Source organism: Lissotriton helveticus, chromosome 7 (genome assembly GCF_964261635.1).
Source record: "Lissotriton helveticus chromosome 7, aLisHel1.1, whole genome shotgun sequence".
NCBI lineage: Eukaryota > Metazoa > Chordata > Amphibia > Caudata > Salamandridae > Lissotriton > Lissotriton helveticus.
The window spans coordinates 1,815,210,113-1,815,236,823 of NC_136068.1; the positions used below are offsets into that span (position 1 = coordinate 1,815,210,113).

The following is a 26,711-nucleotide window of genomic DNA, read 5'->3' on the forward strand; positions in this document are numbered from 1 at the left end:
CTCTGCTTGGAGAATAGCCATTGAAAAAATGGAGGTTCTGCCAAAATTGCTTTACCTCTTCGTCAATATTCGGATACCACTCTTTGTTCAGCACCTTTCGCTCCTTGTTAACCTCCTTGATATGGGCCGGCTGACAAACGCTGGCCTCGTGGGAACTGTTAACACTACCACTGTCCCAGGGCGGGATGGATACCCTGGACATTCAGCTGTATGCTTTTAATGCGCAAGCACAGTTTTTACACTTTTGGGCACACCCAACTCCCTTCCAACCGCATATAGCGGTGAAGATGAACGTTGCGGTGCTTGTTCCTCTGCAAGTGGCATTGTACCAAACCTGCATGCGGCTGCTGGGTGACATCGACACGGGGAAACCTTGAGATCGGTATGGGACAGAGCACGGCACTAGACTCTGTATGCCCCATCTATTCCCCTCGCTCACAACCCGATGCTCTCCACAATGGGAGAAGGTGCAAGTAGAGCAACAGCACTCAAAATGGGAATAGGTACCTTTGGGGACCTATACCCGGGAGAGGTTTACAGAGCTCCTCCCGAACCTAGAGAGGAGCGCCCAGTGTCTTTTTCCTATTTTTTTCCACCTCCTACATTGTGGGCCCTGGAAAACATGCTGAACAACGATTCACCCCGCAGACTCATTACGAGAATTTATAACAACATGCAGCACTCTGCACCCATATTGATACCCAAAGCCCTTCAAGCCTGGAATGCGGACCTACCGACTCCACTATCTGAGGACCATTGGGGGATCTGTTGCAACAACTAACGGCGCTGTCCCCCAACTATAAACTTTGCTTAATTCATTTAAAATTTGTACATAGGTCTATAGAACTCCCTCTCAGCTTTACCGAACGGGGATTAGGGCGGAAGGCAGCTGCGGGAGAGCTGGCTACTCATCATCAACGTTTTTGCACATGGCATGAGTTTGACCTCAATTAGTCACTTTCTGGGTTACGATTTGTGACACTATACACAAGATCATCGATACACCTAGAGTCCCAGATCCCCTATTGGGTTTATTGGGGTACATCAAGAACATACCAAAAGGAACCAGAAAGTTACATGTTATGCTATTGCTCTCGCCAAGCAGAGGGTTGCTATCCATTGGGGAAGGAAGGGAATCCCTTCTATGAAAGACTGGATTTGAGATGTAACATACTTTCAAACACAAATGTCCGTTTTCTGGGAGCTGATGCCATCGCCTACCAGCCAAGAGATATATTGAGTCCTTTTTTTTGGAGTGGGCCTGCATGCATCAACAGGACACCGCAGACACCAATGGATCACCTGCTAGCCAGCAGCTGTACACGCCCGAACCAGGGGATGTCTAGTGTATAAATATGTTAAACACCTGGGTATGTACTAAAATTGTGATAATCACTGTAGATATAACCGGGCCCTTTTTAATGCTAGTACAACTTTTTCTTTTGCTAAAGTATTTACCGACCAGTATCAAGATATACAATGTATGCAGTGAATTGATTTTTATTATTCTTAAGGTATCAGACCAAAAGATGTATGCTATTTTTTGCATGTAGAGACAGGTGGACAATACTCATACAAAGCTGATGTATTCTATGTCAAGAAGTATCTGGCTACTATCTTCTTGTTGTTTGTTTATTGAAATGCCAATAAATAAATAATAAAATAAAAACAATGATGGTTTCAACCCAGATCTGTGACTTGGGAGTGGGTGTCTTAAAAGTGTCAGTGCTCCCCCCCTTATCCCCTTCTGTTTGCTTTGTTCGCCCTAAGTTGGCAGGATATGCCTAGAAGTGGGTCCCTTGCTCACTTTCCCACTGGATTTAAGCAAACCTGGCTGATGAGAAGAGTTACCCCAAAAACTTTCCCAGGATCCTTGTTTCCGGTCCAGGTAAGATCTGGCTTGGCAGATCGGGCTGGACTATTCCCAAGAGGCACAGGGAGACTATTGATTTGCATATAGCTCGGTCTGAACTGGGGTGGCAAAGTGAACTGAAAAACAACGATGGATTCAACCCAGATCTGTGACTGGGGTTGATTGTCTGAAACGTTATAGCGCTTCGTCCATCATCTCCTTGTGTTTGCTTTTTTTCACCCCAATTTGGCATGGTATGCCCAGAAGTGGGTCCCTTGTTCACTTTGCCACTAGATTCAAGCTAGCCTGGCTGATGAGGGAGTTACCCCAAACCTTTCGGAGGCTTGTTTCTGGTCTAGGTAAGATCTGGCTTGGCAGTTCAGGCTGGACTGTTCCTATGAGGTACAGGGTCAAGACTGATTTGCATAGAGCTAGCTCTGCACTGGGTAGTCAAAGTGAGCAAAACAACGATGATGGATTCAACTCATATCTATGACTGGGGTTGATTGTCTGAAAAGTTTTCCACCCATCAACTTCTTGTGTTGCTTTGTTCGTCCTTAGTTGGCAAGGTATGCCCAGAAGTGGTTCCCTTGCTTACTTTCCCACTGGATTCAAGCTAGCCTGGCTGATACGGGGTGTTACCCAGAAACCGAGTCCAGGTTGCTTGTTTCCTGTGAAGGGAAGACCTGGCTTGGCAGTGCGGGCTGGCCCTTGAGGCACAGCGTCAAGACTGATTAGCATATAGCTGGGTCTGACCTGGGGTGGCTAAGTGAACTAAAGAACGAAGATGGATGCAACCCAGGACTTTCACTGGGTGTGAGTATCTGAAAATGTTTAGAGCTTTGTTCATTATCTCCTTTTGTTTGCCCTGTTTGTTCTAAGTTGGCAGGGTATGCCCTGATGTGGGTTGGGTGCTCACATTGCCACTGGAGTCAAGCTAGCCCAGGCTGATGAGGGGTGGAACCCTGAAACTAACCCTGGGCAGAGTTCGCATAGTTGCGCTACGTGGACTTCCGCAAAGTGCTACCAAAATTCAGCGAGCTATGCGGAATTCTGCGAGCACGTGGAGTTGCTTGTTCTTCCCATCAGCGATGTGTTTTTCCTGTTTGGGAACATGTATTGCATGTTCCAGCTGCTGTTTGCGTGCTCAGGGGGAAATATCTTGCAAACTTGCCCATGCCGTCGCCATTGGGAAATGGCATCTTGTTTTTCACTTATCCCGCCTGTTCGCGATGCGTATTTCCTGTTCCGGAACGTGTATTGCTTGTTCCCGCCCGTTCACTATACCTGTTTCCTGTTCACAAGTTCGTGGCAGTTTTTGCCTGCTCGGTTGGGAAATATCGCACAAACTTGCCCATGCTGTTGCAATGGGCGTGGCCATCTTGCGTTTCACTTTTTTGCAATGGTTCTGGGTCTGTTTTTCCATCCTCCCTCTATCTTTTCAATCCTTTGTTTCGGTAAACTTTTTTTTGATCTTTTTTATTTATTTTTAATCTCTCTATTTTCCAGATTCTATATTAAGAGTTTTTTCTACTTTTTGTGCGTTTTTAACAGCTTTTTCACTCTTTTTCTATTATTTGCTTTTTAAATTCCTAACTTTTCATTTCCTTCCCCCCAAGTACAGAACCATGCCAAAGGCAAAGGGCAAGGCTCACAGAAGGCAGCGCCCAAAAGGGGTGCAAGCACGGGAACACGGGAATTATTTGGTGAGGCAGAGGTGGCTGCACTGGTTTTTTGATGCAGCACCACCTCCCCTTAACCCTGGCAGCAGGCGGAAGGCCTGGGTCCGTGTAAGGACTCTGGGAGCGTCGCAAGCGGTGGGGAAGGGTGCGCCGGGCCGTGTTTTACTGCTCTGTGGTGCGGAGCACCCCTAACCAGCTTACGCACCGGGGGTCTGATATCCTGGTCCGGGAACAGGACCTGCTGGACCTGCTAGGAGTTGAGGTCCTGGGGCTTGGTGAATAGCTATTTAATATTACTACTTTGTGTTCTTCAGCTCTGTGTTATATATTGCGAAAATATTTTTTTCCGAATAGCAAGAATGCTACTGCTTACATTGCAGGTAAATTACATTTCAAAATCTTCTGTGATGGTTGTGCCACAGGTGCTCAGCGCTACTAATCTTACTTGTTTGCAACTTTGCGCTCGCTTATCTTAAATATGTAAGAGTTATTTTTTAGAGAACTTAAGTTAGGTAATGCTAGAGAGACTCCAGTCCTTCCTTTGTCCTCCTGTCACTAAGAGATAGTGGTGGATTGATAGGTTTAGTTACTTATTAGTATGAGTTGGTAATTTTTTAACAGTCTGTGTGATGCATCCTCTGTTAAGTAACGTGCTGCTGAGTGCTGCTTACCCCAGTCCTTAGTAGAACCTTTTGTAGTTTGTTTAGTGAGTGGTAATATGCTTAGCACTAGCAGAACATCAGCAGCAACCAAACAACAATTTGGTGTATGCAAAAATGTATGCATGTATTCTCCATCAATGCATTTTTGAGGACTAAAATAAATGGAAATGCAGACTTAGTGAACAATTGGCTCGTCTGGAATAAGTGGGCTAGGTCACGTCGTACTTAGCCTTAGTCGGTATTCTGGAATCATAAAGGAACACTAGATTACTGTTGATAAACAATAACTAGACAGTCCGCGAATCCCCTGATACTACTAGTCGACCAGATTAGATAGGTCAATGTTAATGCAATTGTTGTTTCAATAAATGTTTTTTGACCATTAAAAAAATATTTTATTTGTTTCACACCAGTCATCAATGTTTGTCTCTTTCTTTCTTATATCTTATATCTTTTATCATCAGCATCCAGGGGCAAAAGACGGCATCGGAGTCGGAGGGAGAAGCTGGAGAACACCAGGGGCAGGAAAATGACCGCTTCTCTACTGAGGGCTCTGCTGCTGGCCCCAGTAAGTCTTCCTGTTGTTAATAATAATTATGATATTTCCCTGACTTTTACTGCACCTTATTTTTTCCAAACTATTGATTCCGTTTCCTAATGTTATTTTTTACCAATTCTTCTTCGATCTAAACTATCTGTTTCTAAATTCTTGTTATCCCTGTCTCTAACTGATCGTGCTATGACTCTCTGTACTCTGTCTGCAGCTAAGCTTGCCCAATTGGCCACTATTTATTTAAAAGGTTTTATTAAAACTCGGATTCACCAATAGCTCTAGCCACTGAGTCCAGTCTTTTGGGTTGGCATCTTCTAGTGTTCTTAATCTAGAGATACTTTTTCGACAATTCCCACCAACAAAATGCCCAAACAGATATTTTACTATTTTTGATAGGATAGGACATACTACTACTTGTCTATTTTACTCTAGTACCTGATTTGTACTAGTGGTGTATGTTGTACATGTTTGTATTAACTTTTTTTTCAATCTAGCTAGTGAAAAAGAATACAATAGGGGGAGGTGCATACGGCATCAAAAATATGTGTAATGTTTTTTCTAGGTGTGCCAACCACCAGTGCCAGGGCCAGCAGCGAAGGCTATGCAGACGCAGCCAGTATGGAGAGAGCAGAAGATGCTGCAGCTGCATGGGGTGAGCCAGTAGCAATGGCGGGCAGTGGTAAGTTATATTCCTTACTTATTGACATTACACTACTGTTGAGAGAGACTAAGTTGTTGTGAACAACGGTTGAAGAAGACACCCTTTACTTAGCATTATCAATAGCATTAGTGGCGGGAGTTGAGTAACTAATGGCCTCTTCTATCTGTCTCAAACTCAGCTGTGAAAGTTTATGAAGAATACTAAGAGTCAGATCAGATGACATGATCCCATGTGCAATGCCACCCGTCGTGTCGTCATGTGCCATTATGGCACCCACCATGATGTCACTTGCAAAAGAACTAACTTGGTTAGTTCCCACAATTCTTTTTTTAGGACTTGTTTTCTGGAGGAGGGGGCCATGATAGGTGGAAGGCAGGGTTGTGGGGGGAGGGGGAGGTCTGTCAGTATCATCAAGTGCGCAACTTGTTGTTTACTGTGCAGTTTTAGTTACATGTGCAGCCAGGAGAGAATCGAATTACAGAAAAACATAGTGTAGGCTTGTAAGCATGGTCGGTGGCGGGAGAGTGGAAGGGTTGATGCCACTGGTCAGGTTAGGGGTGCCTGCACCCCGTTCTGGGGCGAGAGTAGACAGGAACCATGGAGCAGCGATGGGCACCAACGCATCCCCTATCTTCTTGTTTCGGGGGCCCTGTAGGGGTGCATTTAGGCTTACAAGAGTATCTTAGACTCTCTGGGGCACGCACATTTAAAAGTACAGAGTGATGATTGGCCGTGGGATCCTTATTTCACTCTGGCCATCTCGCTCCTGTGGAAGTTGGATTCCCGCAAGTTCTCTGAGTGGCTGCCAGCCATTACATGACTCAGGGACTTAGCATAGCAAAAAAAGTACTCTCAGACACTTTAAACATACCTATTTGAAAGTGGAATACTCTGCTAAAACAGTTTCTATTGATTTAAGACTGCAAAGGAATGATTATGAGTAAAATAAAGTGCCACAATAATGCCACTAAATTTCAATATTTATGCCGCTGAATTTCAAATTTTGTGCTGCAAAATTTGCAAATCTATGCCTCAATATCCTGGGTGGTAATAGAGTAACATAGAGTACATAATGTCTTCTCTAAAAATCTGATTCATCCCCACTTCGATCAATTAACTCCTTACAGATGATAAAACCACGTTCAAAGGCAAGCTCGCATACAGACAGCCAGGACTACAATCCTGGCTTACAATGCTGTTACTGACTTAATAACCCCTCTCGCCATCAAAAATGAACAATACGTCTTCCTGGGAGACATAAACTTCCACCTGAACTACTCAACCGAGACCAGCTCCACCATCTTCCTAGAAAAGCTGGAAAACATTGGACTCAAGCAGCTAGTAACAGACCCCATGCACAAAGTAGGACACACAGTGGACCACATCTTCACGTCCAGCAACAAAATCAAATAACACAACTCCTCGGAACTCACCTGGTCGCATCAATACATCCTACCCTTCACAATTACAGTACCTGCCCACAGCCAACCACATGGTAACGAATGCCATGTCAGATGAAAGCTGCAAAAAATAGAGTCCTTAACCCACCAGATTGACACAAGCCCCAACCAAGCCAAGGAACTCTTCACCATCGTCATTAAGTGCACCTGCCCGTCAGCCACTGAAAATGTTATTCCCACATCACAGGAACTCTGTGACACCCTCGCCGACCACTTCCACTACAAGACAGCAACCATCTATAGAAGTTTTGATCCTCAACACTCCACCTCCCTCAGCCACTAATCATTCTCCACTTTAGAAAACCCACTTACTGCATGGGAACAGCTCACCACACCGAACACTACCACTTTTATAAACACTGTGCACTCAGGAGAATCCACTGACTCCTGCCCCAAGTGACTCTTCGATCTCTGAAAAGACTAAACCAGCCGCCAATTCACCACCATCCTCAATGACTGGACAACCATTGCCATCTTCGCTGACAGACCAAAATATGTCAAGGTCAGATCACTTCTCAAGAAACCCTCGACAGACCCCAGTGAGCATTAGAACTATAATGCTACTCCTGTTCTTCGCCAAAGTCCTGGAGAAGATCATCAACACCAAACACTTAGAGAAATACAATCTACTGGACCCCTCACAATCATGCTTCAGAACCAACCTCAGCACCAAGATAGCTCTGATCACCACAACAGACAACATCTGCACCCTACAGGACAGAGGGCAATCAGCCATCCTGATCCTACTTGGCCTCTCCACAGCTTTCTTCACCATCTCCCACCACACTCATCAAACGCTTACACCAGATCAGCATCACAGATGTAGTGCTCAGATGGATGGAATCCTTCCTTGTGGGATGCAGTCAGGAAGTCCGACTACCTCCCTTCACATCGCAAGCCAAGCCAAACATATGCAGCATTTCCTAAGGTTCATCCCAATGCTCTTCAATATCTGCATGGCACCACTTGCAGACATCATCCATCCTCCTCTCCCAAGCTGATAACACTCAACTCATCTTATCACTCGCAACGCACCCACCACTACGAAGACTATCTTCCACAACTGCATGAAGTGCATCTCAGGTTGGATGAGGGAAAATGCCTCAAGCTGAACATAGACAAGACAGAAGTCCTCTTCTTTGACAAACACACTGCCCTCTGGGATGACTACTGGTGGCCTTCAGCACTCAGGCCCACTCCCACACCAAAAGCTATGGTCGCAACAGTGCCATCTCCTCAGCCTGCTTCAATACGCTCCACATAATCTGTAAGATTTTCAAGTGGCTACCCATCAGCACCAGGAAGACGGTAACATAGGCCCCTCATCACCAGCTGACTAGACTATGGAAATCACTCTAAGTAGGCACCACCTCCAACCTCATGCCTAGACTTTAATCGATCCAGAACACAGCATTCAGACTGATCCTCAAACTGCCCAACAGAACCGACATCACCCAGCACTCTCACCATCTTACCGTTCAGAAGAGATGCCAATTCAAGCTCCTGACCCATGCTTGCAAAGCCCTCCATGACCAAGAACCTGCCTACATGAACCCTCGCCTGCACTTCCACCAACCATCTAGGAACCTCTGCTCCACACATCAGCCGCACCAGAAGAAGATCGTTCTTTCACCACTTTGCCAAAGCCTGTAACATCCACCACCTCCACATTGCACCATCACTCAATGACTTCAGGAAGGGGCGCAAGACCTGGCTTTTCAAATGAGCCAGGCAGCAATTGCCTGGATAGCCATACGGGTGACAAGCAGCAATAATGAAATTCTATTTGATTGATTGAACTTCTACTCTGACAATTTAATACACAGGAAATTACTCCTAATTGTCACTTCCCAGCATACAGTAGGTGACATACTTCCTCTCTTATTTGAAATCTGCCTGCAGCATACAGTGCAGATACATGACATACTGCCACAATCAAAGCCAGGCTAGTTATAGTCCCTGATATAATAGCTATACAACATGTTGCACTTTAATCCTAAAGGTATTTTGAATCTTTGTTAATAAATCTTTATACATTGTTAATGCCTCAGGAAATGTGGACATCATATTATAATTTGTTGTTGTCACATTCAATCCTCTGAAAGGTTTTTGGATAGCAAGCCAATGCATTATGGGCTTGACCCTTCATTAGGGGCTGATTCCTTACAAGTTGACAGTTAGTGCATGCATGTTGTGCATGCAACTTCCAAAATAAACAGCTAAATCCTGTAATTCAGTCTGACATAGTCAATTCACTTCCTGCTTTCATGATTTAAATCATATCAGATGAGCTGTTACCTCTTGAAGAGTGTGTAATCCAAACTTTTACCCGATCCTCAAAACTTTATAGTTGCAGGTAACCTCCAATCCTAACCTACCAATACACAGCAAATAACTCCCTGCAACTCAAACTTCAGCAAGAAGCAGATACCTTATACATCATCAGTGAACATGTGAAAGCTCCCCAGGAATTATTTTCCTTCCAAAAGTGAAGGTGAAGAACAATATTGAAGAGCAATTATCTCAAACATAATTCCTTTAGAGGGTTCATCGGTGAGTAACACATACTTTCTGATGTTCAGTATAAACACAGGTGCAAGGAAGAATGCAACTTTTGCCTATTGTATTTGCACTGACAAACTCTTTAAGTGACTTTCATTATAACTGGCAGCTTGAGGAGGGCTAATCATCAGCCAAGAACCTTTAGAATCACAATTTGACCAATGGATGCAGAAATGCATAACATGCTTTAGAGCCGGGCAAAGGTGGTCTCTACCACAAGTCACAAACTTTACTGTGATCATTGTGATTCCTCAAGCCATGCAACTCATGGTCCCAACCACTCACACTAAAACACATAGCAGATTATCTCAGAAGATGTAGCTGGATACATTGAAAACATTTTCCATCACTTTATTTAACATATAAATAAGAGAAAATCTAACTGTCCAAAATTGTCAACTGTGAGTTCAAATCAGATACTCTTAATAAATCCCTCTTCCCATGTTTTCTTATTGTTCACTCTTCTGATAAGTGGGGGGATGGTAGGCATTCCTACGCCCTGCACACTCATTCTATTGCTGTAAATCTTTACCTGCTAGTCAGGACAACTCCAGAAGCAAACCAATGCAGACTGGGACTCTTTTTTTCCTCAAGAATACTTCTAGGACCTTTGCTTTGGCCTTGAAATGTGGCTATCTTCTAAATGACCGTTCCTACAGAAAATATTACAAATGTTTCAGAAATCTTGGCTCAGCCAAAAAATTAATATAGATAGCCCAACCCTTCATGATTAGACATACAGCAAATAACAAGAAATTTCACAAACAAACATGGAGTGAATACATGTATTTTATATTTTGGCATGCATAAACAGAGAAACAATGATTGTGGGACATTCAGACAAGACAAGATAAAGATAAAAGAATTGGTTTCAACATGTCAAATATTGTTAATAAATATTCTGTAAAGAAGCTGTTTTTTGATTGAAACTTGTATAATTGTGGAGAGCTTTGCCAGGATTAGGAGTAAAAGGGATCCTTGCTCCAGAGCCTTGTTGCCAAAATGTCTTCAAATGCCTTTGCTGATTTCCAGAGTCACAATGTTTTGTAGTCTGTATGAAAGACCCAAGAGATACTGTTCTTCATTTTCTGCACTGGTGAAGCCACGATATGCAATAGATTCATTAGCAGGTGCCCCTGTGGAGAACAGATCCAGAATTCACAAACATGCATTTAAATTGTAATTATATAGCACTTACTACCCCAGGCGAGGCGTTGAAGCATGTGCCGAGTTTGAGCCTTGAGTTTGACATCAGACAACCTTAAACCGACTCCACGGATTGTCATTTCACAAATTTTACTGGAGTGATGGCTGGAATTGCAGGAAGGTGGGATAGCTATTTGAATTTTGATCCACCGAAATGCCTGCACAGCAATTAGTGGGTGATTAGTGGGTGATGCAGATGAGATCACCACTAGAAGTAACAGGGAGAAGGAAACTACAGAACCTTAGGCAGTGGCCTTCTCCACACCCAACACATAGCCAATTATAGAGACATATCCTTCCCTTAAGGGATTTATGTGCTTATCATCTCCAGCTGCGAGGGAAGAGTTGCCTCTGACGAGTTGAGGGGTTTTTAACCCGACACAGTACCACAGATTCTCTCTAAGGCAATGGAAGCATGTAAGGGAGAATTGTATATCACCAAAGTGACTGTTTTTCAGCTCTTCTGATGGTTTTGGCATTGATAATCCTATTTATTATTATCTGTTGTCAACTTCAGTGACATGGTCTGTATTCAGAAAGTATATTATTAAGGACAGTAAGTGCTGGAAATGACCATCTTCTGCAGGTAGTACTCCCAGATATTTGCCTGAACTGTCTTTGTTGACCATAGAACTCTAGTCAATTTACTGCTGCCACCAGTAGTAAAGTGCTTATGCTCCCCCTATTAAAATTTTGAAATTGTCATACACCTGATTCACATTTATCTTATCTATAAGTCCCTAGCATATGGTACCGAGTGTACCTCAGGCCTGTGAGTTAAATGCTTCAAGTGAGCCTTGCAGCACCTATTATGCCATGACTTAGCAACCCTCTCTCCAGGCATACTATTGTAGCCTGGCTGTGCAGTTTTAAACTCGCAATTCTGCCTTCAAAAACAAAACCTTTTCACAAGTCAAAACTATCCTAATATATAATAATAATTTACCTCTAAGTAGATTTTAATGCCCATGAGGCAGGGTGCATGTACTCTAAGGTATAACATGTTAAAGAATGCACTTACAGCGAAATAAGGCCCAAAACATGTTTTCACCGTAGCAAGGCTATCTGGTCCATTGGAAAATATTGGGTTACGTTATTACATATATATTAATGCTAATTTAGCTTTGGAAGTATCTAGAAAAAAAATCAAGATCTCTTTCTGTTAATCTGAAAAGCAATTCCATGGTGAAATCTACTTTAGTATAATTATTAAAGAAAATGTACTTTTAGAAAGTTTCCTTTTCCCTGTCTAAAGCCAATGGCAGCTAATCTGCATTTTGCTCTCCCACCTTTGACAGCCACTAATTATCATTTGAATGAGTAAATATCCTGTTTAATCTTTAATGCGTTGCTCGATCAGGTCTTTGATGCAGATTTCAGGAATTCATGGCTCATGTTTTGTATAGTCCTTACTGACAAGTGTGGCTCCTAAAGTTTGGTCTTGAAGAGAACACAGATGCTGCTTATACGGTTCCAGCAAAATGTATTCTGTCTATATTACTGTGCATTTTCTAGTAAATTGCGATTTTGTCAACTGATGGGCTACTTAGGAAAAGTATTTCTAGATTACATTTTAGGAGCTTTAAGAAGTCATTTCTTTTGGACTAGAACTTGTCTATTTTTAAACCAAATGTCCTATTTCCAAAGATCTGATCTGAGCTCTAAGACCATTTTAGTTTGGTATCTGCAGACTGTCTTTAGATAGCTAATGTATTTGTTCAGTCTTTATGGAGAAAAGTTTCAGTTTTTGGCATGTATCCTTGTTTCATCAAAGATAAATATTGAACAATCGGTGGGAATGTCCCCCTCCTGCCTCATGAAGAGGACTTATCCTGTGGGCTCTTTGAATGATAAGGGTGACAAGAATAACACATTAAGTAAGGGGGAGGCGTTACTAGGTTTTTTGGGGATATTTTCTCTCTCCATGCAAACTATTCTAGATTGCCTTACCAATGTATTTAGTCATTTAAATTAGCCTTGGTTCCATTATGTAAGGCAGATGCCTTTGATCACCACAAGTTTCCATCTAAAGGAACATTACCAAGTGTTGAGTTGAGGGTTCTGCAGACGTCTCTTGGTTGTGCAAAAGGTACTGACTATGTGAGATGGAGGGAATGGATTTGTGCATATCTCACTACTGTGCAATAAAATATTGTCAGCACATTGAAATCAAGAGGAAAGGAATATAAAAATCACCTCTATTCAGAGGCACCTACCAGGGAGACGAAGTTTGGCTGCCATGTAGATACAGTTGGTCAGCTCTCCAACACATTCAACAACTCCATTGACCTCACAGCTCAGGGCACCATTCACATTACAGCTGGGGCACTTCACTCCATTCAGAGTTCTGTTTATGGGTGTAACTGTACAATGCATAAAGGAAAAATAGATCTTTGTAGATTCTGAGGTTGTGGATACACATGTCTCAATATGCAATATATTCCGTAGAGCAGCATTTGCCAAACTGTGGTTCATTAACCAATTTTTTGCAGATCACAGAAGTCCTGGTATATGTCACATTTAATTATTGTGACTCATTTGTACTTCACTCCTCCGCGACAGCTAGAGTATGACTATGCAATTGTACACAAGCCAGGTAAAGATCAGAAACCTGCTGATTATTTTTCACGACCACTGCTACATCGTCACAATTTTTACTTCAAAAATAGCTGAGGAGTACATTAACTTCATTGTGAGGTCTAGCACGCCTGCATCCCTATACATATTTTCAACTCAATCATGGAAAAAGAGTGCTTGAACTTTTGCTGACAATGTTAAATTTCAAAACTTTTAAAATGTACAGGATGAACTATGCGTGACCAAAGAAGGAGTGAGAGGCTTGAGAATAGTCATACCTGTAAGCCTAACATAGCAAGTCACTGAACTACCCCATGAAGGACATTGTGGCATTATAGCCACCAAAAGAGCCTTAAGAGACTGAGTCTAGAGAAGCAAGTTGAGAGGGAACTAAAAGCCAAAAAAGCGGAGATAAAACCAGCGCCCAATTTACAAGAGGGTCTCCAATGATATGCAAAGTTGGCGTTACTGGGCATACCCCAGATGGACTACCCTGAAAATATCACTGATGTTTACATTGCAATATTTACCTGGCAGCCCACATGATTTTAGCACATGTTAGATTTTGGCAAAACAGCTGTTTTTGCCAAAATCTAACATCTGCTAAAATCCTGACTTAGCCATCCCTAACATAGGGGGTGGATTATGCTGGTACGACCCTGTGGGTCGTATCAGCAAGGTTATCGCTGTTTTGCAGGAAACATCGCTGGAAAACGAGAAATGTTCCCTGCAAAAGGGCAATAACCTCGGTATATCTGGAATTTTTATCTCCCTGGAGAAACGCGTTGTTGATAACGTGCTACCAGGGTGATAAATTCCAAAGATAGTCTGCGATATTATTGTTATCGCTAAGCACGCCAGTGATAATTATCGCTGCCCGTTGATAATATGCCCCTTAGAGAGATTGCAAGGATTGTTTGAACTAGAAAGTGTTGGAAAATAGTTTGCTGAGAGAGACCAATTAATAAGTAACATGCAAAAAGCGATCATAGCCAGGATAAGAAGTTGAGAGGTGCTTGAAGACAGGAAGAGGTAATTAAAGATCTGGGACTGAGGTAAAAGGAAGCAAATAGAGAGAGGGAAAAGGTCAATATTAGAGAAGAGAGTGTCACAAAGATGAAACACTCACAATGAATAGGGGCCTTGTTGCAGCCATTGGTTTGGCAGATTTCAATTCCCTGCTGATAAAAGCCTTTTGTTACTGCACTCCTGTACATGTTGGTCTTGGTTTCCAAACCTGAGCAATTCTTGAAGACACTATGAATTGGGTCCAAACCCTCTGGATATGAAAAGAAGGACAAAAATAGCATTAGTATGCAATTCAGAATGATCAAACCAACCTCAGGGCAACGCCTGCCATGGCCATCACAACAGGCAGACTCCTCCTGATATTGACACGTAAACCTCAAAATGTGACCAGAGCAGGATGAACAGATTTCTCACTATTAGAAGCTTTCCTTTTTATCGTGCCACTTACTCTTTCAGGGTGGAAAGTCCTGTACAGAGTTCTACTCATTCAAAAATGTCATTGCTCATTCAAAACACCCAAATGTATAGTTGTTGTGAGTGTGTTTTTTCGAAACAGGCGTAATCCTGTGTGTGATATTTTTTATGATGCATGACACCTTTCTTTCTATTCACATTGGTTACCTTCTTCTACCTTTTTTCCTTCTTTGAACTATGAGGCTATCGTACATTGGAGCCTTTTGTGAAAAGTTGAAAGACACCTCAAATGTAATACTGTACACTTAGGACTAAAAGTGGTTCTCTTTGTCAACCTGCTCTGTAGTTGTTGTCATCACCATTAGTACATTTTTACAATGTCCCATTGATGAGATTGTCTGCCAATAGCTATTGGGCCTCATACTGCACAGCCCCATCTCACTAGAAAGATGCATATGATCACCAGCAGATTTGCCTCATAAGATGGCTGCCAAAAATAGCAGACAGGGAACACAAGTGGCCAAAAACAACAAAAACCTCAATTTAATAATGTTCTGACAAACATTTCTACCCACTCACAAATATGTTAAAACCCATACACAACTGATAACACATATGTAGTAATCACACAAGCACATGCACTTCCAATTGTGCAATATAAACCTGATATTGTGCTTTGTTCTCTAGATTTCTGTCCAGAGCATTAAAGAAATAAACAAAAAGTGGTTCTGTCGGGTTTATGTCGGTTACTCCTGTCAACGCACTTACTGTTGCATATGTTATTATTTCCTATTATAACATTCATATCTCAAGTGCCTAGACACAGAAAACATTTTCACAAACAATAAGGCACATGACTCAAATTGCTGTCTACTGCTTATATTTTATCTGAATTATGTCATTCACATATTTTACATATATAATCACGGCTGTCAACACAGGTGAAATATTACAAGTAAGAGGTGATCAAGTGACATGTGTGCTCAGTGCTCAGTGGTGTGCAATATATAAATGGTGGTAAAAATGATGTACACATGGGTGATCGGACAGATAATTATGAAGATACAATGACTCTGCTGGCTGATGATTATTCTTATGTTGTGCAGAGCCTTGGTCAATCTGAACCTTGTGTGGTCATTGACGTTTCAACCCAAACTATGCTCCATTGGGTAGTCAAAAAAGGGTCTTGATCAAGACAGAACGGGGGAGGGTACTGAGAGCCTAAAATTTAAGAAAGGGGGTGTTAGGTGTGCTTTGTCTGGCAGAGATATGAAATGCGAGGGTAGGGTGATGCAACTCACCCAGAAGGAACCAGAGTGAATCCTGTAAAGCAGCCTGGTGGTAGAATCAATGTTGGCCCTGGGGGTAAATGTCTAAAAAGTAGAAAGGCTTGTGATTTATACCTGTTTTTGATGTGCAAGCGTTGGTCAAATTATGCAAATTAACCGGAAAGTGCCCAACCCTGAGGACGGATGTGGCAAGGAGGTACACCATCCCTTCCATAAACGGGGAAAGACTAGCACGTATGTCGATTAAAGATGAGAGAATGAGGCTACCCAATTAGACTACTGAAACGAGCGAGGAAACAAGCGTGGCATTGCCCCCGTGACCAACTACTGCAAACTAAAGAAAAAAAGACCAAGACTGAAAACATTGTCTGCGTGACCACATTCAACTCCAAAAATAATGGTATAAAGATAATCGTCAAGAAATATTGAAACTTGGTCGCAGACGAACTCAACACCACTGAAAGTCTATTTTTGCCTTCAGGAGAGGAAGGACTATAAAAGGCAATGTAGTCAAAGGGTACCTGGAGCCAGCCAAACAGCGGAACCTGAGGAGCTAACTGGGCCTTCCAGCTATAAGTGAACAATACAGATGTGGGCAATACAAATCATGCCCACTGACCATTGAAGGGGCCACCTTCACACAGAAGAATCAAACTCACACATTACTATCATTCACCAACTGCGTGAGTATGAATGTGGTTTATGTAATTTGCTGTACCTGAAACTCACTATAGATAGGGCAGACCACACAGAAGGTGAAGGCAAGGATACTCCAGCACATGAGCAGAATTAGGTGTAAGGTACAGGGAGCCCCCTCTAGTGGAACACTTCATTACCAACAATCACCCTCCAGAAAGCATTAGATGGAGAGTAGTCGAGAACATCTGTCCCCCACCACAGGGGAGGGTCAATTTCCACATCCGTCAACTTGAAGGAATGCAAATGGATTCACTCCTAGAATTCAGTGGCTGAGGGCGTCAACGAATATGAGGAGACTGCAAAACAGATGGGCCAACTGTAGCGCACTGTACACGTTCACCAATGGTATATATAACTAACCTCCCCAGTTGATTGTGCATGCTGATGGCATGTTTAATGGAGGTCACAGTGAGAAAAAAACATAATGTTCCAGCAGGCTGCCCAAGAATCACTAAATATAACTTTCCAAACTGAAAGGGCATAATGTAATTATGTAACTGTGAGTTTTCGGTAAACCTTTTGCACCAGTGTAGCATTCATTATAATTTGAGGACACGCATAATGGTTTATATAACTCAGCCATGCCACCTTTGCTGATTAAGCAGAGGTTTATTACATATACTGTTGAACACGCGTCACCTTGTAACATTTTTCAACTGAATATATAAATTAAGTATCTGTTAATATGCTTTTAAACCATCATATTGTACTTGTGGGCAGGCACAAGTCATGCATAATACCCCATGATTCACTGATATATTAGTTTGAATGCATAATTCGCTGCTTTGCACCCAATAGCATTGGTTCTATTAGCGACTTGTATGTATATATCAACCGTGGCACCTAAACTGAATGCGTAAATTATGTATTTGTTAAAATGCTTTCATACCATCAAAATATCCAATGATTTACTGATGAACTCATGATGTGCACGACATCGGTTTGCATGCTTATTTCGCTGGTTTGCATCCAGTGGAATCGGTTTTACTCGAGCCTTGTATGTATATATCAATCTTGACAACATGTTTCACCATATTATGGGCAATTGTACAGACTACACACCAGGACACATGAAAGAGCGTTGTAGCATATCTCTTCTTCATTATCGATTAAGCAGGCCAGCCCCGTCACCCAGCAACCGGTGCTCCCAGCATCCAGCTGCTGTCAGTAACAAGCGCAGTGTGCATGCTACCATGTCCGCGCGCTCTACTCATAAAATAGTCATTTGCCAGCCTGGGCTTTCACTGACACTGCGGCAGCGATACAGGACAGATGCCTGTTTGCCGACTACCCGCATTGAATTGCCCGTGCTTGAACGATCTAAGGTGAGCAAATGCGGCCCGCTCATGTTTGTATCCATTTTGTAAATGGAGGTCACAGAACAGCATGTCCACCGTACCCAATTCCTGACACCAGCGGTTGTAAAAACAGATTCCCCTTGTGTATAGGTTTTTAATGTGCGGTGCTCTGGATACCGGGAATAGTCTCCCGGTAGGAATAGAACGATGACACAAAAGCGTTGCCATGTGCTCCTGTTCGCCATGCTCGATCTTTGGCATACAAGCAGGCAAGTGAGCCTTATCTACCACCACTACCCACTAGCTAAACATACGCGGCACAGCTCCACCATATCCATGGTTGTAATACGTGGTCCCGCTGTGTATAGGTTCTTATATGCACTCTCTAATGCTGCATAACACGTGGCAATACGGGCAGCAAATATTTCTTCTAGATACCGGGAACAGTCTCCTTGTATGAATATGACAATCGCACAATAGCGTGAGCATGTGCTCCCACACGTCATGCTCAATACTTGACACAAAAGCAGCATCTCCACAACCCACTAGCTAGACATGTAGAACACCTCCCCACTCTAATTTTAAAGTAATACTTTTAACATACGTGGCACACCTCCACCATATCCGCCAGCGGGTCTCTGATAACTCACCTTGACTCTACTATTTTATTCAACATACGTGCAAGTCTTTCCCCGTTTATGGAAGGGATGGTGTACCTCCTTGCCACATCCGTCCTCAGGGTTGGGCACATTCGGGTTCATTTGCATTAATGTGACCCATGCTTGCACATCAAAATCAGGTATAAATCACACGCCTTTCTACTTTTTAGAAATTTACCGCCTGGGCCAACATTCATTCTACCACCAGGCTGCCTTCCGAATTCACTCTGGTTCCTTTTAGGTGAGTTGCATCACCCTGCCCTCTGATTTCGTATCTCCACCAGACAAGGCACACCTAACACACCCTTTCTTAAATTTTGGGCTCTCAGTACCCTCCCCCGTTCTGTCCTGATGAAGACCCACTTTTGACTACCCAATAGAGCATAGTTTGGGTTGAAACATCAACGACCACACAAGGCTCAGATTGACCAAGGCTCTGCACACCAAGAAATTAATCACCAGCCAGCAGAGTCATTGTATCTCCATAATTATCTGGCTGATCACCCACATGTACATAATTTTCACCACCATGTATATATTGCACGCCACTGAGCACTGAGGACCCATGTCACTTGTTCACCACTTACTTCGAATATTTCACCTGTGTTGTCAGCCGTGATTATTTGTATAAAATATATGAATGATATAATTCAGCTAAAACATAAGCAGTAGACAGCAATTTGAGTCATGTGCATTATTATTTGTGAAGATGTTTTCTGTGTCTAGGCACTTGAGACACGAATTTTATAATAGGAAAGATTAACATATGCGACACTAAGTGCGCTGACAGGAGTAACCGACATAAACCCGACAGAACCACTTTTTGTTTATTACGATATACCCAGGTTCTGAGGGACACTGGGTCACCTCATTTTTTGTCGGAGCATTAGAGAAAGCAGACAAAATAAAGATCCAAAATATTGCCCTTGTATCCTTTCTTCCTGCTCTCAATGGATAGGGGATCAAAGGTCAGCATCTTAGATCAAGAGTAACAGTACATCATCCATGTATGGTGATGGTCTGATGTCACTGTTGTGAAAAACATGTTTTCATCGGACAAATAGTGTTTTACATAGGTTTGGTTAATTTATCGTAACCAGTACAAGGCCATATTTTAAAGTGCCTTTTTAAATGATGTGCAAGACAATTGGTTTTCATTTACTATTCAGAAAATCACTGAAAATCAGTTCCAGACACAGTTTGCCTCTGTAGTTGAAGTACTTAAAGTAACAATTGATGTGCTTCTGCAACATTACAATAATATGTGCTATGATTGTTTTTGATTGTGCTGTTATTACTAAAAAAATGTATGCACATTGCATTATTGCATTTAATAATAAATTTAGATTCTTAATCAAACTAAGTTTTTGCTTTCTGTAACAATAAAGTTGACTTTGAATGTATACAATTAGAAAAGATTGAAGGCAGAAATCAGTACCTCAATGATTTTAGGCACAATGCACCAGCCAACTTGTAATGTGGAGACTAGTAATTGTTCTCGGTACTGAGTTTTATGTCAGAAAAGAGGTATCTCTCTTTTCATCTGTGCATCTCAAAAAATGTCATGGGGTTCTGAACTCTGTTCCTCCTGGATTGTGACCCTTCAATAAATCAGCGGGACTTTACTTCTCAAGACTATAGTCCTCTGGACAGTCCCTCATGCTTATTACCAAGTTTTCCCGCTCTCTGATAGGGGGACGCTCCTTTCAGGTTTTAGCAGCACGCCTGTGGAATGAACTGCCTTTGCATTTCAGACAGGTTCAGGACTTGCTGTTTTTTTAGGAAACAACAAAAAACTTGGGGGCATATTATCAAGGGGGTTTATCTCCGCTTTTTTGGCTTTAAAGGCCAAGAAAGCGGAGATAAAATGATCTCCCTATTACCTAGCTGTCGCTAACACCAGTTAGCGACAGCTAGTAGGAGATAGCGACCATCTTGGGCCCCGCTTTGCATGTCAGTGATATTTATCACTAATGACATGCAAAGTGGGCGTGCCAAGATGTTAGCGACTGGAAACAGTCGCTAACATCGCTATCTCCTATTACCAACTTTTGGAGATATTCGCGCTAAGCGCAAATATCTCCAATAGCTAACACCTGCCCTGAGCAGTTCTTAGCCATGTTATCCAATGTGAGGTGGATAACATGGCTAAGAGCATTAGCTCGGTAATGCATGAATATCGCTGACTTTGCAGCGATATTCATGCATTGCGGGCAATTTTTATCGCATTTGCGATAAACCTTGGTAATACCAAGGTTTAAATGCGATAAAAATCGCCGCAGGTCAGCGATACATTTTTGTCTCTAACCAAGCAATAGCGATAATTATCGCTATTGCTTGGTAATATGCCCCTTGGTTGTTCCAGCAATAGCACTTTGGTCAGTGGGGTGGAGCTTTTTCTGTTACGGTGAGTAGCCACGCGCCTTATAAATATCCATTTTCATTTCCTTTCATTTGACTACCACCAGCTAGGGCAACCTTGTGAGAATCTTTCATCACATTTTACCTTTGTAGCAATTGGATTACTCCTTTCCTATAAAACTACCCATATCGACTCCTTCCAATTTGCCCCTACTATGATCGTTTATGTCTTTGACTACTATGCTGTTTCGTAAGCGCTGTCATTTTATGTCTTCCTCCAAGATCCTTCAAACTGTGCACTGTTTAACTAAATTAAGGGCTTTCTGTCATTTATGCATGCACTCTGATTGTCCAGAAAGTCCAACCTAAAAGGTAACATAATGAGACCCAGTTTTAGCTAAACTAAAATGCACATCTCAGGAGACCTTCACCAGAAGGAAAAATCAGGAATTTGACATGAACCTATAACAGTAGACCTGTGATTTACTACATGCCTTGGAGAATCATTTTGGTCTCAAAGCACTCTTCACATCCAGAGTCCAATACACCTTTTTCTAATTTAAGTGATTGCATTAAGAGCAAGATGAAAAGCAGGTTTCTTATCACTGCACAACTGAAAAAAGTTGAAAGATTAGTCCACAAATCCATTGATGATGATAGCAATATTCATCTCATGGAGTATGCTGACATTTCAAAAATGTCTGCTTCTTTTTTTGAGTTGCCTCTCTAATTCTGACCTGAAGAGGCTCCTGCAGCTAAGAGGTTTTCCAACTCCTTCCCAAAATATCAACTGGTTAAGTAATGCTTTACTATTATTGAGCCAGGAAAATTATGTTTGAGGAAATTTGGAAAGCATCAAAGATATGCCTTCTGGTAACGCCTCAGCAAATTCAACATATCAACTAAGGCTCAATTCACTCCGCTGCTGTACAAGTTTGTAAAGATCTGAACAGTACTGGTTCACTTGAAAATTAGCAGAATTCAACAAAGCGCTTGTTTCTCTTCTTCCAAAACATGAGAAAGATCACATGCTCTCCACCAATTACGATTCAACTCTACTAACCAAAATGAAAGCTAAAACATTAGCCAAAACTCTGGTGAACAGACGTTACCAGAATCTTGTCCATGAATCACACATGGGTACTACATGGATCCCTTTATATACACTTTCCAGTTTTTTGTGACACAAGGCGGATGACCAAGGGAAAGTTGTGCCACTCTCACTAAATGCAGAGAATGCCTTCTACCAGTCTTAAGGGATTATTTATTAGAAATCTAGAAAAAGTGGGAATGGGCCAGAAATTTGTCTGAATAGCAAAATGGTTGTACATTTGTATGGAGAATTCTTCTGCAATCTTTTGAGATTCAAAGAGTTGTATGTCATCACATATATGGTAATATTTTAATCTAGAGTATTGGTTACATTACACTAGATACATTATTTAACCAGAGTTTGTAGACAAGGTAGCAATGAAAAATGGTGAGCCATTGATTTAAAATCAATCAATGTCGCAAGTTCAAGGTGGAAGCGAAGAACCTGATTGCAAATAAACTATTACATAATAATAATGTTTAACATACAGCAATGAAGAATTGGGAATTCAAGATAAAATACAACTATCCTTGCAGACTGATGCACATTATGCAATAGTTAGAAAAAGATATTTTCATAGCAGGCCTGCGACTCTGAGAGGCTGGGTTTAGTATTGACGTGGTGCAGTTGAGTGATCCCCACCTAGAGCCTAGCAGTAAGGAAATCTGACATGATGTAGCAATAGCCTGACATGGGATGGACTCTGCTCTAGCCAATGCATTTTTTTCAGTGGCCCTGGTCTGTAGTACAAACTCCACATTCCTGCTCTTTGCCTGTTCACTACTGATTAGACACTTGGGGCCAGATGTAGGAGCCCAAATAACGGTCGGTAACTGCCGATTTCGGCCGTTACCGACCGGTATTTGGGTTTTGTAATATAGGGGGCTAGAAAATTACAGAATCGGTATATTTACCGATTCGGTAAATTTACTGATACGGTGAAATACCGAATCAGTAAATTTACCAATTCTGTAATTCAACATGTAGGTGGCACAGTTTACAGTGCCACAGGCCCTTAGAAATTCGTTATTTACCACCCAAAACTATTGGGTGGTAAATTACGAATTTCTGTGTACATGCACATCTGTGCATGTACACCTGTGCCATGTGGCACGCATACATGCCCTAAGGGCATGTATGCGTGTCACATGGCACACAAGCCAGAAACAGGGGTGCAACAAGGTGTCAAAGTGACACCCTGCCCCCCTTGGAAATTCGGTACTTTTATGATTCGGTAATTACCGAATCTGTATTTGCTATTGATTCCTATGGGCTTCAAGGCCCATAGGAATCAATGGCAAATACTGATTCACTAATTACCGAATCGGTAATTACCGAATCTTACCGATTCGGTATTTTTACTGATTTTTTTTTCCTACATAGCAATTACCGATTAGTAAATAACGAATCGGTAAAATTTGATATTTACCATTCGGTAATTTGCTATTATCTACATCTAGCCCCTAGTGATTTGTCCAAGAGGTGACTGTTACTGTGTAGGTCAACATTTTTAAACTAAACCAACTCCATCTTGTATTATTCACATGAGCGCAGCACATACATACGCATAGGCTTCATCATGACCAACAATTAAAATAGTATGTTTAGAACGCAGCTACTAACAGCATGGACTGGGAAGGGAGTGAGATATGATGTTTTTAGTGGCAGTGTTTTTCAAGGTTGCTCCTGCACTGGGAAAAATATACTGTTTCAATCAAACTATTGATTGTACCAGGAGGGAGTTGTTACACCTTTAATGAATGCACAACTGTCTTCTTTGCTTGTGAACCAAAGGGGCTAGGTAATTTTCTGGTGCTGGGAAAGGGTGTATTTATCAGTTCTTAGAGTGTATATTTCAGATATTGCATGAGTATCAGCTCGGTGTGTGGCATTCAGATGAATGAATTTGGCTCTCAAAGTACAATCATGCTAATGAATTTTAGTTAGGAATGAGCATAGACATGATATCATGAGGATCCTTTAAACTATTCTGCACCTACCGAAAGTGTACTCAGTGATTGCAGTCTGGCAGCTTTTTACAGTCTCATTACAGGTCACCAGCTCTCCAGAGCAGTCCAAACTGACTCGGTCAATGCAAACTTCACACTCAATAGCGTTTCCTAAAATATATAATAATCACAATATTATTAATAATTAGACATAAAATGCACTTTGACTCAAGGTTTCCATCAAGTATCCAAGTGTTTGTGTCATTTGTTTAAAAGACTTGATTTCCTCTCAGGACTCTTTGTCAGGATTTAAATCGACCACCTGTACATGATCCCATCAGGTCTTTCACTTCCTTTATTGTCGTCTTTATATTTTGTTTCATGTGGTGGTTCAGGGTGAGACTTTCCCTTCTAAGGTGTCTGTGTGCACTGCTATGTTGTGTGTCTGAGGTATGTGAGAGACACAATAGTGCAACAAAACCTGGGCAAGGCAGAAAGTAGGAATTAGTGAAGGAGCTCAAACTCTCGACCACACTCCTAGCCTGCTGACTGTCCTGCACACCTCTTTAACATATATGTGTAACCCCCCAACACCATTCTGACCAGAGGTGTCAGAAAGCATTGATGCACAAGGCATTTTTCAGGTAGGGGTTGCTGCATGAAGAAAGAAGCATTTCAGGTGCTTTTTGTATTAGGCAGATAGAGTTCATTTTAGTGTACATACTTTGAAAGTGAACATCTAATTCACTCCCTGTGCTGTGATGGTGAGAAACAAATGACAGATAGTTCAATTTCTATGAATGTGAGTGGTGTTTCTTCTGATGCGTGTGGGAGAGAAGCAGAACGATGCACATCTCTTTTGATTTGCACCGGGCATTGCTTTCCCACTGCTTTGTTAGCCCCACTTCCTATATGGGAGATTGGCCACCGGGAGAACATTTTGAAGAACATTTGGCTGCACCTGACAACACCAGACTGGGGCGTGTGAATGCTGAATGGCCATTCCCGAAGCCACTGCATGGTATGTGTATTTAACTTCTTAGGGTCCAGGGCTTAATGTTTTACCTACTTTTTGAGTAAGAGAAATGTTTGTGAAATATATCATAGCTCACACCTGGAGAAGGAGTGTGGGTTGCGAGGGACTGTGATCGGCTTAGATAAGATCCTTTGCTGGAAAATACTCTTTTTAGTACATTATAAAACCAAACAGTGCAAAATGCCTCTGTACTTTAGAAAAGTCACGTAACATCTATATTTATAAAGCAAATGTTCACCCCTTGGGGTACTTTAGTGCTGAATAACAGGTGTTTATTGTTCACCTGACTCAATGGTACTCATTTATCCACCTCAGAAGGATCAGTATGATTCTGTGGTGCCCTCTAAATTATTTCTTACCACTTTTCCAATTAATCTTTAGCAAAGGACACAAACAAGAGAACATATTATTATCACCTTCTTTCCTAATCTCCCCAGATCTACAGCCCCTGCAACTGCCCAGCTAGTACCCAAGCTCCACACTTCTGCCTCAACATGTGTCTACAGCAGGTGAAACTCTCCACTGCCCTTCAGTAGCCACAGTCACACACACTCTCCCATGGCCACTTGATACTGGTAAAACTCTGCATCCATCCTGCAAGTGGGTTTCTACTGGAGATAGTGGAACTCACTGACTTACAGATGAAATGTGCTGAACCTGAATCGCCAAGAATTTGAGTCCCACTGCTAAGTTGGAAGTCTAAAGTTGCTCCAGATTTAGATCCAAGGTGAAGGGTGCAGAAAGGAGGGAAGAGCATGGAGCATGGAGCATGGAGCATGGAGCATGGAGCATGGAGCATGGAGCATGGAGCGGCTCGCAGACCACAGCTTGCTGTCTATGCTGAGGCCCACAAACCTAAATCGGCCACACCTGGGCTATTCCGAGCTGACTGAGCATAAGTATTGGCATGCATTTCTGTTTCCTACCACACATTCTCACCAGTCTCACCTTCACCACCTGCTGCTACTGCTTATTCCTTGCAGCTCAGACAGCGCAGCATCTGACAGCTGAAGTGAAATGCAACTCTCAGGTCTTCTCCCCTGCAATGCCCTTCCAAGAGCAAGACCCAGTTTGATCACCACAACCAAAAAGGACAGAAGGGGGAAAAATAGGGATGGGATCCGAGGCACAAGAGGTGGAAGAGGCACACCCAAGCACCAGAAGCAGGCCCCATTTCAGTTTACTGTTCACAGGGCCTGTTGCCCCTCGATTAGACCTGCATCAGTATTTCAGTCATCAGAGAGATGAGCTTGCAGCACATGCTACAGAGCAGTGGTAAGGAGTATAGGAGGCTAGCAGTCGGTCTGTGGCCAAAGCCAAACAAAGGGTTGGGCAGGTCTACAAACCTGAACTTGTTTGAGCCCTTGATACGCAGAAGCTGCTTGGTTAGGATTAGATGAACCTGCATCGCACTAACCCAGCCCAGGCTCCCATCATTCATTGACTCAACTACTAAGTGTATGGGCATGATTTAGAACTCAGCAGATGGGGACTCTGTCACCATGGTGACAGATATCCTGTCCTTTTAAATCTAAATCCTATTACATCCTATGGGAATTTATATTTCAAAGGATGGGATATTCATCATGGCTGTGACGGAGTAACCCATACACCGAGTTCTAAATCAGGGCCTATGTTGTTGAAGCGCATGTAAGATGGCCTTGACAAC

General features: G+C 42.2%; 1 protein-coding gene across 1 annotated transcript in view; it reads right to left on the reverse strand.

Moving 5' to 3' along the window:
- Nucleotides 1-10,205: 10,205 nt before the first annotated feature.
- The window catches only part of LOC144769725 (uncharacterized), a 63,430-nt gene continuing 46,924 nt past the window's right edge, over nt 10,206-26,711 (reverse strand). The window contains exons 2-5 of the mRNA XM_078653906.1: nt 24,058-24,187; nt 14,345-14,494; nt 12,855-13,001; nt 10,206-10,568 (exon numbers count right to left, since the gene is read on the reverse strand). Coding sequence (XP_078510032.1) covers nt 10,441-10,568; nt 12,855-13,001; nt 14,345-14,494; nt 24,058-24,187 — 555 coding nt within the window. The 3' untranslated portion in view covers nt 10,206-10,440. The remainder of the gene's footprint in view (nt 10,569-12,854; nt 13,002-14,344; nt 14,495-24,057; nt 24,188-26,711) is intronic.